The 15805-nt window shown below is 37.5% G+C and overlaps 1 protein-coding gene across 1 annotated transcript in view; it reads left to right on the top strand.

Moving 5' to 3' along the window:
* Window positions 1-4433: 4433 nt before the first annotated feature.
* The window catches only part of BAIAP2L1 (BAR/IMD domain containing adaptor protein 2 like 1), a 54247-nt gene continuing 42875 nt past the window's right edge, over window positions 4434-15805 (top strand). Inside the window, exons 1-2 of the mRNA XM_009649531.2 lie at window positions 4434-4475; window positions 15609-15800. Of these exons, the coding sequence (XP_009647826.2) occupies window positions 4434-4475; window positions 15609-15800 (234 nt within the window). The remainder of the gene's footprint in view (window positions 4476-15608; window positions 15801-15805) is intronic.

The following is a 15805-nucleotide window of genomic DNA, read 5'->3' on the forward strand; positions in this document are numbered from 1 at the left end:
TATTTATAATAGGAACATGACATTACATGGTATTAATGAAAAATGGGTATAGAGGCTATAGATACTCATGTACTTCTCTCATACTTTCAAAGAACCGCCATCACCTAAATCCTGCTGGTTTTCTTTAAAAAAAAAATTAGAAAAAAGGGCTACCTAGATTCTTCAAAAAAAAGTTGGAAACACTGTGCTCATTCCACATTCAGTTTAACAGCTCTTCCCCAACATACAACAGATCCAGGTTCAAGTCCTGCCTTAAGGTGAGGTAACTTAAAGCTATGGTTGACATCTCTCACAAGAAAATTATTCCGCTCAATTAGAGAATCAACTGTTTCTGTATTTCATGTAAAATAGTTGCTGGATAAGCATCAAGTGACTAGACAAAATACAGAAACAGCTCTAGTAATAAGGTCTAGATTCAAAGGCTCTCCACTCACAGCTGACTTCATGAGTCACTAGAATATTACGATCTAGTTCATCCCATCCTTATGTTCAGTAATAATGAATCTCAAATATTTTTCATGGGTAGTGACACACTTCTGGCCAAAAGAACTGCAACTTCAGGTGTCCTAAAGTTGAGGCCTCGGAAAGTTTTAAGATCACGATTTTAGACAGGAGAGCCTACACTATAGCTAAATTTACTCTGCTTAGAATCTTTTTTGGCTCTGACATTATATTCCTGAATATCTGAAATGCATTAACTGTCATTTTATAACACATTCAAAATAAATGTCATATCTAGGCTTCATATCATTTGAAGACTAGTATTCTTCAAAGTTAGTAGAAGTTGTGACATTTGGCATATTAAAAGATGGCTGGTAAATAGGGGCTGAAATTGCACTTAGTTGCCTCCTCTCTCCTCTCTTGAAAATATTCAAGGTCAATGGCAATGCTTGGGTTTATTGTAAAGACGACAGATATCTGTAGAGAAATGTTCCCCTTGGAGTTCTTAAAAATCCGTAATAAAGAAAATAACAATGAACATTATTTGAATATAAATTAAAAAATTTATTTCAGTTCTGTAAGTTAATCAAACTTAAATCTCCATGGAAAACTTGCAACACTGTTCTCAGCTGAAATGCTTCCCAACATTTTATAGCTTCATTTTGCAAACTTTTCCCCAAACCAAACTCCCCTGAATTTACACCACTTAGAAGGCTATTCATACAACAGCTGCACAGAAGAGGTTTGGTACACTGATGAGAAATAGCACAGGAAAAAGCAGCAGCAGTTCTCAAAGAAATAAAAGATAATGTATTATTATAGTAAATCTATTCCGGTAGATTAAGTGACACCTAAATTCCAGTGCCTGGCCACTTCCAAACATCAATGCAGAGCCCAGGTAAAGCTCTAAGCAGGAAGCCACCGTTGGAAAGAGTATGGCACTGAGACTCATGTGGGATCAGACCATCTCAATACAGTATCTTCTAGTAAATAGCTACTGTGTGGTTTATTTCTGTTATTTTCTTGCACTGTAGAAGATGCTATCTCACCCTCAAATGCCACCTACGCATTTTAATCTACATCATGTCAATACTTATGCATGTATTTATACTCACACAAATATTTACACTTAACTTCATAATAAAGAGACTGAAAAATAAGAACAAGAGATGTAGACAGGTTACAGTGAATAAGATCTTCCAACTGGGTGTAGGCCTGGGCCCCTTCCTCCTGCTTTCGTGTCACAACACTGGGAGTGTGTAAATCAGGGCCACTGATTGAGAGAGTACAGCAGATAAATTCCATATCCTGGACAAAACTGCAAGACAAAACAGCATCCTGAAGAAAGGCCCCAGGTGACTACAACTAGGAGCTATATTTTACACCTATCTTTGCCAAAGCAGAAAAATCTGCCTCTGACTTTAGACTTGATTCCATGCAAAGTGGACTTCAGCACATGTACAAACAACCACAGAAGCATTGCAAAAAAGTCAGTGGGTTCAGAGATTAAGGACCTCCTAGTTATACAATGAATTGTGAGCTTTGGCAAACAATAGGAAATAATGTATATACATTATCACAATGTATTTTCATTTTACTGCAATATTTTTCAATGTTTTCAAGACGTAGTCCAAAAATACTAGCCCATCTCTTATCTTACACAAATAATATTCATATTTTACACAAATATCAAAGTTGCATGCTACTTTTAAACTGCAAATCCAGGTGCCAGAAGGTCTATCCATTTCATTTCTAGATAAAATCAAAGGTCCTCCTTTTTATTCAGATGAAAGATACCTTAGTAATGTTATCACTGCTTTCTACATTTTAGAACAACATTGGCATATCAATTTTCTTCTTACATTTGCACATCTTTCCATAATCAGAATCAAGCTTTCTATAATCAGAAATGTTAATTAGCATTAGGTTTCTCTGACCTACAGCCCATCATTTGCATCAAGGTGAGAAAAGCATTAGGGAGGGGGACAGACAGAATGACGCAAAAGCTACTTAAAAGATGAACAAAACATATTAGTTTCTCGCACTTTGTGTAGATCTGCTAAATTGATTCGAGCTGTGAAACTGTCATAGCATCGAATCTGTTCAAAATCTCTGTTATATAGAAACTAGGTAAAAATGAAGTGTGAATCAGCAATATACTATAGCTTAATCTATTTTTCATTTTCCTCTCTGAGCCAAGTATAAAAATGTATGATTTTGGAGTAAATGCCAACACCGTTAGCTTCAATACATTTTACTTATGAGTACATAAGGCTTTATGATCACCATAGGAAGGCAGTGCTGCCAATAGATCAGCAAGCTTTGATGATCTATGTTGCTTCTCAGCAAGCAGAAACAGAGCCAGTATATGTCACGTTTTCTTACCAGGCCCCAAAGGAAAGTTAATTCTAAAAGATGAGTTTTGCACTTACATACTGTTTCAGTTCATGAGATTGGCAAACGCTGAATCAAACTCTTAGTGCTAAATGAATGCTGTGAAGGAAGTGGGCACCTGCACCGTGAAATTTACAGGTACATCGCTCCGCTGGAAAATTTTTTTTCTCCCTCTTTTCATGTCCTCTCTCACATGCAGTCAGTGTTCAATTTCCAGTATAATATAGTTATTATATAAATGTCCAAGTACAGAGAGAGAGTGATATAGTAGGAATCATAAAGATGGATGAATATCAGGATGTGGTCCTTGAAGTGGATTTTGTGTTCAATGATGGCTTGTTTGAATATAATCAGAATACACAAACACACATATATATTGCAATAAAAAGGAGAATTTCAGCTGTATTTCCACTATAGATTTTGGGGGTTAAAATGCCTGTTTCCATAGTGAAAAAGACAAAAATTAAGAAAAAAAAAAAATCAGGAACTGATAGTTCTGTTCCCAGCTGAACAGAAGTGTATCCAGCAAAAATTTTTTTCTGTAACATAAAATGTTTCAAAATATTTATTTCAGATTTTTGTCTTATTTTAAACAGTATGGAGGAATCCAGACAACAACAACTGAAAAAATTGTTTCACTAATAAATGACACCCAAGCAATTTCAGGACTAAAAAAACCTATTCTTTCTTCCCAAAATTAAACCATCTCTCATGTAAAAGTTCGATTTAAATTAATTAGCCTTTCTAACAAGAACAACAAAAAAAATCAGAAAAAGAAGTAACTGTTCTAGCTATCGGTAGCTTATACACAACTGGCAGCTATTTGATGGCTTTCTTGGCCAAGATACTGGGAACTTCATGTGCATCCTCTAGTTGCTGAGTGTTACATGCAGCTCTTCTGGAATTGCATTTTCACGCTATTTTCTTCAACAAAAGACTGAATTCTATTACCTGCTTCATCACTGGTTGTATTTGGTTATTATTCTCACTTTCTTTGCAATAACTGTACTTAAGCTGAAATAATTTGCCTTTGCTAGGAGCAACTTCTGCTACAAGTCAGCCAATAGATTAAGTTCCTGTCTCATTTTAGGAACCCTGTGTGACAGCACGGTATATATAACTGCAATCCAAAAGTCTGCATTTATATACAGTAATAACACTATTGCACTGACCTCTGATGATTACTTCTGATTTATATACAGGTTAGTCCTTTTTCACCTTCTGGTCTTGTTTAAGAATATAACAACACAGCAACCTTGACAAAATTGGAATCAACTGTTAATTAGTATTCCATTTAATGAAGATGAAAGCCAAAGCATTCTGACTAAGAGGGTACCGCACAAGGCATTCTGACTAAGAGGATACTGCACTTATTACATTACATTAAGCTATATATAACTGCATCAAATGGAATATTTAAGCACTTTAACTTGAGCATTTTATGCGTTAGTAATTCACTTAATTATTTTCTCTAGAGAACAAGTGGTATAATATCATGCTGATGCATGGGGAGTTACACGACTAAATCTTCAGGCATCAGGATAGATACCCAAGAGCCTCCCTTAAATCAATAAAAGCAGGAGGAAGTAGCGGGAAGGATGCCGCTTCCGGCTTATTTCACACCACTGAATGTACAGCAGGTACACAAATCATGCTGCAGACCTAGTTGCCTTAACTTAGTAAAAATGTAACTCGAATTTTCACACTTCCATAAAACAGAGACAGCTATCTGTCTATGTTACATTCTCATTTAAAAATGTATCTGCTAGCCCTCTTGCTGCATGATAATCGTGTTCTAATGAATTTGAGCTATTTAGGTCACATTGTATTTCTACACAGTCACTACAATCTCAGAAAACAGGTGAGAATGAATCAGTAGAGAGAGTGAAAGGGCATAACAAGAAACTTCACTAACAATTCCCTGCAGATAAATAAATTAATGTGTTGCTATTCTCCAACATATAACCTCACTAACCCAAATAAACCAGTCCCTCTCTAAAATATTTTCTGCACGGTGGCCTATTTTTATAGCTCTGAATTTGATATGTGAAATACTACATTTGTAATCAACAAGTGCAGAGAGAAATTGAGATGGGAAAGAGCCATAAAATGAGGAGGAAAGGCAAGGAGAAAGGGAAAATAGCATTAGAGATCTGAAAAGGGGGAACAAGATTTCCATTAGTGTGTGTGTACGCGGTTTATTTTATAAAATATTTTCATTTTATTATATTGGTAAATAGTACCTGTAAGGTGGGGCAAGAGAAATTGAAAATTAAATAATAGAATAAGACACTGATTCAAAATTGGCAAAGAAAAAGGAACTAAATTTGAAGTGTACCTGATCCCAGCTGCATCTGATACTACAGGCCGGGTGGCAGCCAGGGAGCTCCATCTTCATACCTGAAACTCCACAGCAGCTGTGGTAAAATCTAGATCACAGTGTGAGTCAGACCAGCATTAACATCAAACAAAATTCAAGCTACAGTGTTGCCCTAATTCATATGCTGCTATCCACTTTCTTGGTGGACTGTGCTGATAGTGGAAACTGACTCAGAAGAAGAAACAAATTTCCAACTCTTGTTTTGCTCAGGAATTTCAACAGATTGGACACTGGAGAAGTGTTTACATTAAGCTGCTATGGGAGTTGTCTGTTATCAAGGCATACCTCCTATGTCAAGTGGAATTCCTACCTAGCCACTTCGTCTGCCTCTTCAACTACTTTGTGCTGCTGCTAAGAGATGTTATTTTGGCCCACATTGTCTAGAAACTAGAGAGCTAACAAAATATTACACGTTTTTACATTAACCCATGAACATTACCCAAACAGCACAAACTGTTGGCTGCACTTAGCAAGCTGAATATTTCTGAATATTTTGGGAAAAATATCCAGCTGCTAGGTGGTGAATCACCATAACAAAATGTTCATTCCTCTAAAATGTTATCCATCAATGTAAGCAATGCATGGTTTTAAATTCCCAATTACACAGCCCATTTGACTTGGTCACTTTAACGTCACTCCTGACGTGATGCTAGGTAGTTGCCATAGTTCTCCTGAAATCTTGGAAAATTCCCCACAATGAAAGAAAATCAAAAGAAATTAACTATCATTTTTTTCCTCCTTGCCTACAGTTATTCCAGCAATTAGTTTTATTGTTGCTATTAATTAAGGTGTTTGAGATCTCCTTGTCCATTTGCTACAATACTGCCTATCTTCCACATTTTTGTTTTCTGTGAGTGCAGATTTTGGTCCTTGACTGTCAAGGATGCTTTTATTCTTTTTATAAGCATTATTCCATTATGAATACATAGTCAACCATAATAAACCCAGATTTCAGCCCTCCCCTTAGCAGTCCTTGTAATATTGTCATTGTTACAATGTTACAGCTCTTATCTTACCTTTATAATTTGCAATATCCTTTTTTGCCTGAAGAGCCATCTACAGGATATAGACAGACCTATACTGGTCACACTCCCCAGAACACAGCTCTCACAATAAAGTAGTTCTGCTGCTGAAAGGCTATGGGCTTATATAATAAAGTTTGGGGAAAATGAGGTTGTAGATACTCCCCCTGTACATTCCCCCTGCAGTGCTGAGGAAGTACCACTTGTATTGATACACACCATCTCATCCCTTAGAAATTTCCAGAAAAATCAACAAAACAGGTTAATACTTGAAGTGTTACTTGAAGCATTAGCCATGAAGTTGAGAATTAAAATGGACTAGACATACAGGACTTCTTGAAAAAAAAAAAAAAAAAATCTATCCCCAGTTCCCCACAGTGGATTTTGAAGTATTCAGAAATTGTAGGAGATAGATGAACCATCTGTTCTGTCAACTGGGGGAGGAAGGGGACTTAGTATACTGATCTGGAATAAGCTCCCAGTAAAATATTACATCTTCTCTGGGTATTCCAAAAAAGGAGACAATCATAATTGTCTTTTTTTAATTCATTACTATGTATGGTAATACTTTTGTTTCATCCTTGTGCCTTGGTCTGTAAATGCTATATACAGAACCAGGTCACTCTGATGACTTTTCACACCCAAAAGTATAAAACTAACATTGGATTCCTGAACTTCTGGAAATTTCAGATCCAAACTGATACCTGAATTTTGCAGCTTAGGACCCTCTCTCTGTTGTAAAGATAGGGTTTGAGTGTGTTTTCGCTGTTGTTCTTCTGATTTAGTTGCTAAGCAGTATTACAATAGTAACAATGTGGGCAGGGAGATAAAACTTTCTATAAGGATTTAGCTGCAAAGTATGTATATTCCTTGATACTAATGAAAAAACAGCTTTACAAAGAAATTCCATCTCCATACACAGCACAACCAACTGACTGACGAGGAGCAGGCAATAAAAATGTGGCATGTACAACAGCTATCTCCTGATATTTTAAGAGTCAAAGGCAGAGGAAATAGTATCAAATTATGTTTCACAAATCCTAGCAGTGTAAGGGTTTCTGAGGAACTGTTTTCTCTCTAAAAGTTCAAATTACTAAAAGCTTAACACAAATCAAGAGAATAAAAAGAAAGCTGAGCTTCACTGAAATAAATTGAAAACTCCCATTGATCCTAGTTCAACCAAGATTTTGTCCTGAATTTAAGAGAGACAGGAATCTCATAGACAAAATTGGTCAAAAGAAGGCCTACTACATGCCTTCTTTCCCAGTTTGGACAAGCAGTATTCTACAGGCTTTCTATATGAAAAAGAGCTTCAAAATTTAATATACCATCCATTTAGAAACCCATGAAGTTCATGAGAATCTCAATATTCAATTCAGTGAATTCTGGGGTGGAGCAGCAGTAATATGCAGCATAGAAACAACTCAGTTTATCTCCTGCACCCAGTCACAAGGTTCTCTGGTTCCAGGACAGAGTTAGCTTTAAAAGATCCCCAGGAATCCCTGAAACTATTGTCCTTATGTGAAAAGGACAAAAGAAGCCACACAACTGAGCAGCTGCAATGTCTACGTTGTAGCACAACACAAACAATTCTTACCTAATGAGTCATTGATAACTCTAATAAGTCACTGGCTTAGTATTATGGAAGAATTATGCCTTAGAACCCCACTGAATGTCAGTGGCCTGCCGCGCAGTTATCAGAAGCCAAGTGCTTTCTTCTTGTGTGTCAGGTGAGGAAGACAAATCAGCTCCTTAGTTCACTCCTAGATCCCAGTCCCCTGATCATCGATATAACACATTACTTTACATTTAGCTTTTGCTGCTAAATTACCTTTAAAATGAAATTCGAGCTGCACCCTGAGAAAAGCTCATTGCAAGGACCCACCTTAAAGGCCAAACATGTACAACATGTTGGACTTAGCTGCCTCCACTCAGCACACTGCTGTAATGCTGTGGAGCATAATCCACCCTCAGACTTTCACACTCCTCGTGCCAAGCCCCAGGGCATGCACCATGTACCTGCAGCATCATTCCATGCAAATGCTACTCAGGCAGGCTACAACACAGCCCTCAGATTAGTTCAAACACTTTGAACTGAAAAACACAAAACAAAGTAATGGTTAAAGGTTTACAGACCTTTGTGTGGAGCTCAGCGGTGACCAAAACCAAGTGTTGGCCAGCATGGATGCAGTCAGTATGCCCTAGAGAAAACCACAAAGAACCAGGTGGATTTGAGCCATCCCACACCACTTGGCCTTGAGGTTAGGAATCACTCTGTGATACAGCCCACATTTTTTACTTTCAAATGAGAAAGCTGAGCAGAAATTATGAATGTCAAGCCAAACTCTTTCAGAAGATCCATAGGAACTGTACTGACGTTAATGAAGACAGTAAATCAGGAGCTGAAAAGCCACCCGTAATGACTCTAACTTCCCTAACCATGCTCTTTTACCAAACTCAATGTGACTGGAAGTGAGGTAGTTTGACCCTGGAGCTACCATCTTTCAAACAACCAGATTAATCATCCTCTTCATCAAAATCTCCAAGACTGCCTTTGCCAGTCTAATCTAATCATCATCTTCCCATCTTTGCAGAACAGCCCACTGCCTCCAACCGCCTCCCTTCTCAGGCAGTTTGCAAGCCAGATGCAAGACCTCATGTGGAGACAGTAACTGTCAGCATCTGCTTTGGAGTCTGCTATGGAGACACACTCAGTGCACACCATCCGGCTGCACACATACTTGTGATAGGCATGATTATACATACCTGTCACAGGCTGCACAGATTGCTCTTGAGATTTGCGTTGTTCAGCATCAACCATCACTGCCCATACATTTTCTAGAAAGCATTGCTAGTATTGGCACTAGCCAGTGGGTGTCTAGAAACAAGGAGTGGGCAGGCACAGCAGTGTTATATTCTACTTAAGCAGCTTCCTGGAACAGCAACTGAACATAAGAGGAGAAGGCAGGCTCATAACAAGTCCATACAAAGAAACTTCAGTATGGTTCAGTCCAAAAATATCCATGTATGGGTTTGGAATCATCATATTTTTATTACCAAAAAATAAAAATGGATTACTTTTTTGGTATCAGTACCGCTTCTAAAAAATGTTCACAACTAAATGATGTAACAGGAAGAATGTAATGGTCTTTTCTTTGAATTGTTTATTATTAATACAACCTTCCCTGAACATTTTTCTAGTAATTTCCCATTACAGTAAGGCTGCATAAAAGAGAGGGGTTAATGAGCTACAAGTTTCTTTTCAATATGAAAATGCAACTCTAGGATTTTTGCCATTTTTACAGTACAATCATATTACCAGTATTAAGTACTTGTTCTATCTTTTTCTAGCTGTGAAAAGGAAGAGGTAAGGACAGCATCAACACTCATGTTTGAGTTCTTTGAAAATACTCGTGGAAATGGTACTTTAAACCCGGTGCATGTTTAGTTCCCAACCCAGCAATAGTATCACATCCCAGTTGAGGTTTTTATGTTCTACTCCATAACAAACATTGATAATCCTTAATCTGGATATAATATGCAATCTATTGATATTACTAAGATCAGGAATGTGCAGATGCTATGTTTAGTTGCAGCACTCCACACTCAGCCTCAGGCAAAACCAGTTTATCCATTTGGAACAGAGTACATTTGTTGTTAGTTAATCCCCAGTTCACGAATGACAAAAGGGAGAATAACAAATATGTCGTTATTTAAAATACTGTGGTTTTGGCATGAGTCACCTCACAAAATGCTGGAACCTAAATGGATTAGAAGTTTATAACAAGAGTTTCACCAGGATGTTGGCTTGCTACTAGTGCCAACTTCCAAAATCAAGTGACAGATCCCAAGGCATATTTAGATTTTAGTAACATGAACATCCTAACAGCACTTACACTCTTGAGAAAAAATTCCAAGGCTGTGTATGAGCAGTATAAAGGCTGTTCCATGTGCTTACCACTAATATCCATCTTGTTACTTTGTAAAGCACTTTGAGAAAGCCTTGAGCATAAAGATTACGCAAGTTTATTTTGTTCCATCATGTATAGCTTGCTTGCCATCTAGTGGACACAGCTTATGAATTAAAGTAAGCCTATCTACTTTCAGCAAGAAATGAACAGTCCCAAAGTGCGTGGGTATAACAGTTTTTAATTAAATATTTCAATTAGCAGCAGAAAAAGATTAGGACTGCTAACAGTACTGCCTATTAGATTTCCCTGAACGCTAAATTTTGTCTAAATCCTAGGCAATCTCAAAAAAAACCTTTTACAAATTGTAAAGAATACAATGCCATACATTCTTTCCAGTATCAAAAAAAAGCTAAACCACAATAAAGAAATCAGACTATAATTCATCTTTTAATATTGCCAAAATAATTTGCAACATCCAAAGCATTCATCTCCAAGACAAAACAATAATCCCATTTTTAGTCTGGAGAAAGAAGAGTTCATAAAAAGCATTTTGCACCTCCTTGATTCCGCCAAGCATTTGACTAAGTGTCTTCCTAGATTAGAGAGCTCAGCACCTTACTGAATTGACCTGTGGGCCTGAGTTACAGCTCATTTGCTTTGAAAGCAGCTCAGGACAATGATCAGCAGGGAACAAAATGATTTTGTGCTTGCTTATATCAGTTTAAAAATTGAGTAACTCCATTTAACCAACCAGAACTAAATCAGACCAAAACGTTCAGTAAGCCTTCAAAAGCTTTATATACTTCTTTCCAATGACACTTTGCATCAGTTTTAGTGTGCTTTTCTATTGTCAGCTTGAAGGGGATTAAAATACTCGAAAAATTCCTTACAAGTGTCAACAGAGGACAAAAAAATATGTATCAATCAGAAAAGCAAGCTGGTAGAGTCAATTTAATTTCCTGTTTTATTCTGACTCTGAATGTTGGTTGATATCACTAAATAAAACACTGTGTATGTATTTTTTTTTCTTAATCGAGTTAAATGTCTGCTAATGACCACAGGGAATGAAATAGGCCACAGCTGGCTATATCATGCATATGCAACTGCTGCTTAGCCACAATTTATGTAATTAGTTACAGTCATATTAAGCTATTTAAAACACATGTTAAAGATCTAATGATGAGCTGACATTAATAGGTCATTACAGCATACTTAAAGTGTTTCCAAAGAATATTTAAATATGCCCCTGACATGCAAATAGGACACGTACAGAAAACAATCATACATAAAAATATTACTGATTTTAAAGAAATATGTATATTTACTCAAGGGAATATTTCCGAGTATGTAGTTTTTCAAAAGATATATCAATGATACCATTTTCTCATTACAATTTCAATTCTATAAAGCTGACAACACATGGGGAAATTTTGTTGCTACCCATGTTCCAAAGCTTAAATGCTACAAAGGAGAACTGGCCTTCTGTATGGAATAAATATAAGCACTTATTTTGAGTTAGTCCCTCAACAACAGCTTTGCTAACAAATCTATGTGATTCTGCCTTTGGCCAACATGGAGTCAACTGCTGGATTCGGGCCCAGAGCATGCACTTCACAGAAATATATGCAGAATACCAATACATCCCTGTGCCTGGCTGCTCCTGTTAGCTAAGTACTTGTGAAAGGCCAGAAGCATCTTAATCATTGCAAGGATTAGAGCAGGGGACACTATAGTCCAAGTCATCTCTTCTAAACTGCCAGTATCAAGGGAGTCTGTTGGAGATTACACATAATTAGAGGCCTACAAATATTTCTGTTCGACATCAGGGACGTGTAATGTGCGGCAGAATGACAGGTAGTGAGAAAGGAGAGAATTTTTTTTTTTTTTTTCTCAACAGCCAACATGTTAAAGTCCAATATCAAAGCTCCAGTTACAACATGGAGAACATCTATTAAGGACAGGCAACTCAGCTGGATGGGTAACATACCTCAGGGGATAGCCCCACATAAAAGGTAACAAATACTGTCTCCTATAACACTGTAGAGGATTTTCCTGTTGAGTTGCAGGTTGTGTCAAATAGAACTGTTTCAGTTCTGTTCCTCAACTTTTGCTTCCTGGAGATTTTCAAAATTCAACCGGATGAAGCCCTGAGCAACCCAATGCTGAAATTAGCCCTACTCTGATGTGGGACTGGACCAGGTAAGCTGTTAACATGCCAGGCTCCCTCTAACCTGAACTATTCTCAAGATGCAGTTATTGCTTGAGGTACAGTACAAAGATTGAGTCAACTGTGCAACATGCTCTAGGTGAACCTGCTTTAGCAGGAGGGTTGGACTAGATGATCTCCCAAGGTCCCTTCCAACCCTTGCCATTCTGTGATTCTGTGACATAACTGTACCACAGGATGGGTTTACCGTCAAAGTAAGAATATTCCCTTCATCTTTTCTGGCCATTGAAACAATATATGCTAAAAGTAAGCATCAAAAAAGTAATCAGATTCATTTTAGTTCCAACCAGCTCAGAGAGCATGTAACACTAGTGATCACAGCTCAACTCCTGCTCTGAACTCTTCCCCAGAGCAAAGTTAGCAAGGACTCTTCAGAGTCTCTAAGAAACAATTCCAAAACGTACAACCCTGAGTACTCAAACACTGCTGCACCCAAAATTCAGTGCTATTGATGAATACAATAAAACAGAAACTTCTAAATACAAATAATATATCCCAAACTAGTATGTTTATTATAAATGTTTACAGTAGTATGTAAGCAACAGAGAGTAAAGATGTATTCATTAAGATTTCAGTTTTGCAAGCTAATAAAAATTCTGTCCTGATCAGACAAAACACTTTGGTTTGTTACCAGAGGGCTACTGCACACACATTTAAATGTAAGAGCATCCTTAAGTAACTCGCAGAAGTGAGATCTTATTCAACTGTTCTAAACTGATGTTTTCACACAACAGGATTAATTCCAGCTAAGTCAGTAACTTAACACTACTCTTAACACAATGCAAGATCAAAAATCCCCTACTAAGAGAACAAAATATTTGCATTTGTATTATAAGGTCAACCAGAGTGAATTTGAAAAGTCATGATTTATAATATGGTTAGTAAATTAAGAATTGGATTTGCCTGTCAAGTTTCAAGTTTTTCAGTCACACAGTAAAACACAACACTAAACTAGAACAGAGCAATACTACTAATTATTATGATTTATATATAAACTATTTCTAAGAACACAACAGAAAGAAAACACAGAAAATGCTTCCAAATGCTGTATACACTTGTAATATTCTCAAGATTTGGGAAAAACAATACAAAAACTATGGTGACAAAGGAAAACATTAATAAAGATATAAAAATTATTTGCCACACTATTGTTTTTACACTAGCATCGAATTTCAACAATAAAACAGGTTGTTGCTTTTTTCCTCAATAAACACACAACCTAATCTCATAATGGTTCTGTAAATTATTACTTCTAATGCTCATTTCACAAATTTGAAGAAAGCATTGTTAATTCTTTCACTTTCACAGGTCAGTCCTGCTATTTTGCATCTTAGTATTTTTCCTATGTTAATTATCTCAACTATTTATGATCATTTTTATTTTAATCTGTACATAGATGAATTAAGAGAAGCAACCATTAGCCCAAATTAAGGATTATCCCTTGCTAGCTTCATTTCTCACTTAGGTATTCTTTAAAAACTGCTTTTTCTTGGGTTTTTTCCCCCACTACTTAGTTCACAATTGTATTACTGATTTCAATCTTTAATTTCCTTTTTTTTTAGTAGTCTATAGCACTAAAAACTTAGAAAAGATTATGTAAAAACTCTAAAAATTGTATATACATGAAGACCACAAACTAATACCAAAGGTCAAGAACACAAGAGAATATGAAGTTCAGTAGTAGACCTCTAAAATATTTATATCTGCTTACAAAGTAAAAAGACCTCTAGAAATGTATATTTTGAAATGTTGAACATCCCCACAATATGTTAAGTATCATAACATTTTTAAACAATTCTGCCGACATTAATCATCCATATCATTTCTTTCTGATACGCATGTTTCATTAATACTTACATTGCTGTTTACTACGACTGAACTTTGCATACCAACTGGAAACAAACACGCTGAATCATAGGTGAGCTCCCAGAGCTCTGTAACGTTCAGAGGAAATAGGACAAATGCTTTGCCCTTTGAATACATACACTCCCTGCTATACAGTATATTCCCAGCTCCTTTAGCAGGAGTCAGGAAAGGAAAAGTCCTTTTCTACATCTTTGGGTACCTGTTCCCTCATATTTGAATGCCAGCCCGTTAGGGAGGCCGCATTGGCACACGGTCACACAAAAGCAGTAGTACCCAGGCACAGTCTGTTTCTGGGGCTGTAAAAAACTCTTCAGACAAAAGACTTGTGAATAAACAATGCAATTCTTCATCCCACGCTCAGACAAGCAGCTACATCACATTCAAGAGGACTGTTTGTATGAGCAAACACTGCTTAGTGGGAACATAAATTGTAGACTTGGGCCCAAAACAATTCACTATACCTATAGGAAAACATTATAAATTGGATTATTACAGAAAGGCAATTAATACCATAAATACCAGAAATCTGCAAAGACTTTACCTGGGATTAAGTCTCATAAAACTTCCTGTCTACCCAGCATTTAGCTGTATTCAAAATAATGCTCTAAGTGCCCACTTTTTTCCTGGAAGGTAAACTGTAGTTCTAAAGGTATAAACACCTCCACATGCTTGAGTGAAAACATTTTTACAGCTCTCAAAACCTGATAACAACCTCCTCCCGCACCAGAGTCCAACATCTAGGGTTCTGCTCCAAGTCCAGTTTTTGTTGCACGCTTGCCGTGATTTTACTGCTGCAATAAAGTGGGAGAAACAGAGGGAGAGACAGCAACCAAGAGAAGGATGTCCAATGTGTAAGGATGTTGATTACGCCTCACACACTCAATACCTAGCACTGCATCCGAGTTTTAAATACCCAAGATGACAAATTCCCACAGTCCTTCAAGATAGTGCTGGTATTACATTATCACAAAGATTTTCCAACTAGCTTACTTTAAATTAATCTCACAATCTGTGGACAATTTATGGTCCACAAAAATTTATAGCTTACCCCAGCCTTCTTCCCCACCCATGAAGGCCTCACGAGTCATTTCACAGAGGAAAGATGACTGGGGGCACTGTTTTATTGGTGTATATTTAAAAGATATAGAAAACTTAAGCGTGTAGCACAAAACTCAGGTGGTGCACTGAACCAGGATTCAGGAGAAAGGCATTTTTGTCCTTGCCTGAGAGGCTCTGAGGAAACCCCCACGCCTCTCCCTCATGTGGGGCTGCTGGAGAAGGGAGAAAGGGGACCATCCCCAGCCTCACTAGCACCGCTAGGGCTACGCTCATTAATTCTGACAAGACTAATGAATTAATTCTTACAGAACCCTCACTTAATTGCCGTGAGGAAGAGTTTACCTTCGACTTCGCCGGGCACTCACAGCAGAGTGCCTCCTGAAAAGGCCTCCAGGCGGCCCGGGCTGCGCTTCGGCGCTGGGATACTCCGCGGGGCCACGGCCACCGCAGAGCCCGAGGCTGCGGAGGAGAGGCTCGGTCCGGGGCTCCCGGAGAGGGAGGCGGG

The sequence above is a fragment of the Egretta garzetta genome, unplaced genomic scaffold (genome assembly GCF_000687185.1).
Source record: "Egretta garzetta isolate BGI_Z169 unplaced genomic scaffold, ASM68718v1 scaffold292, whole genome shotgun sequence".
In the NCBI taxonomy this organism is placed as follows: Eukaryota; Metazoa; Chordata; class Aves; order Pelecaniformes; family Ardeidae; genus Egretta; species Egretta garzetta.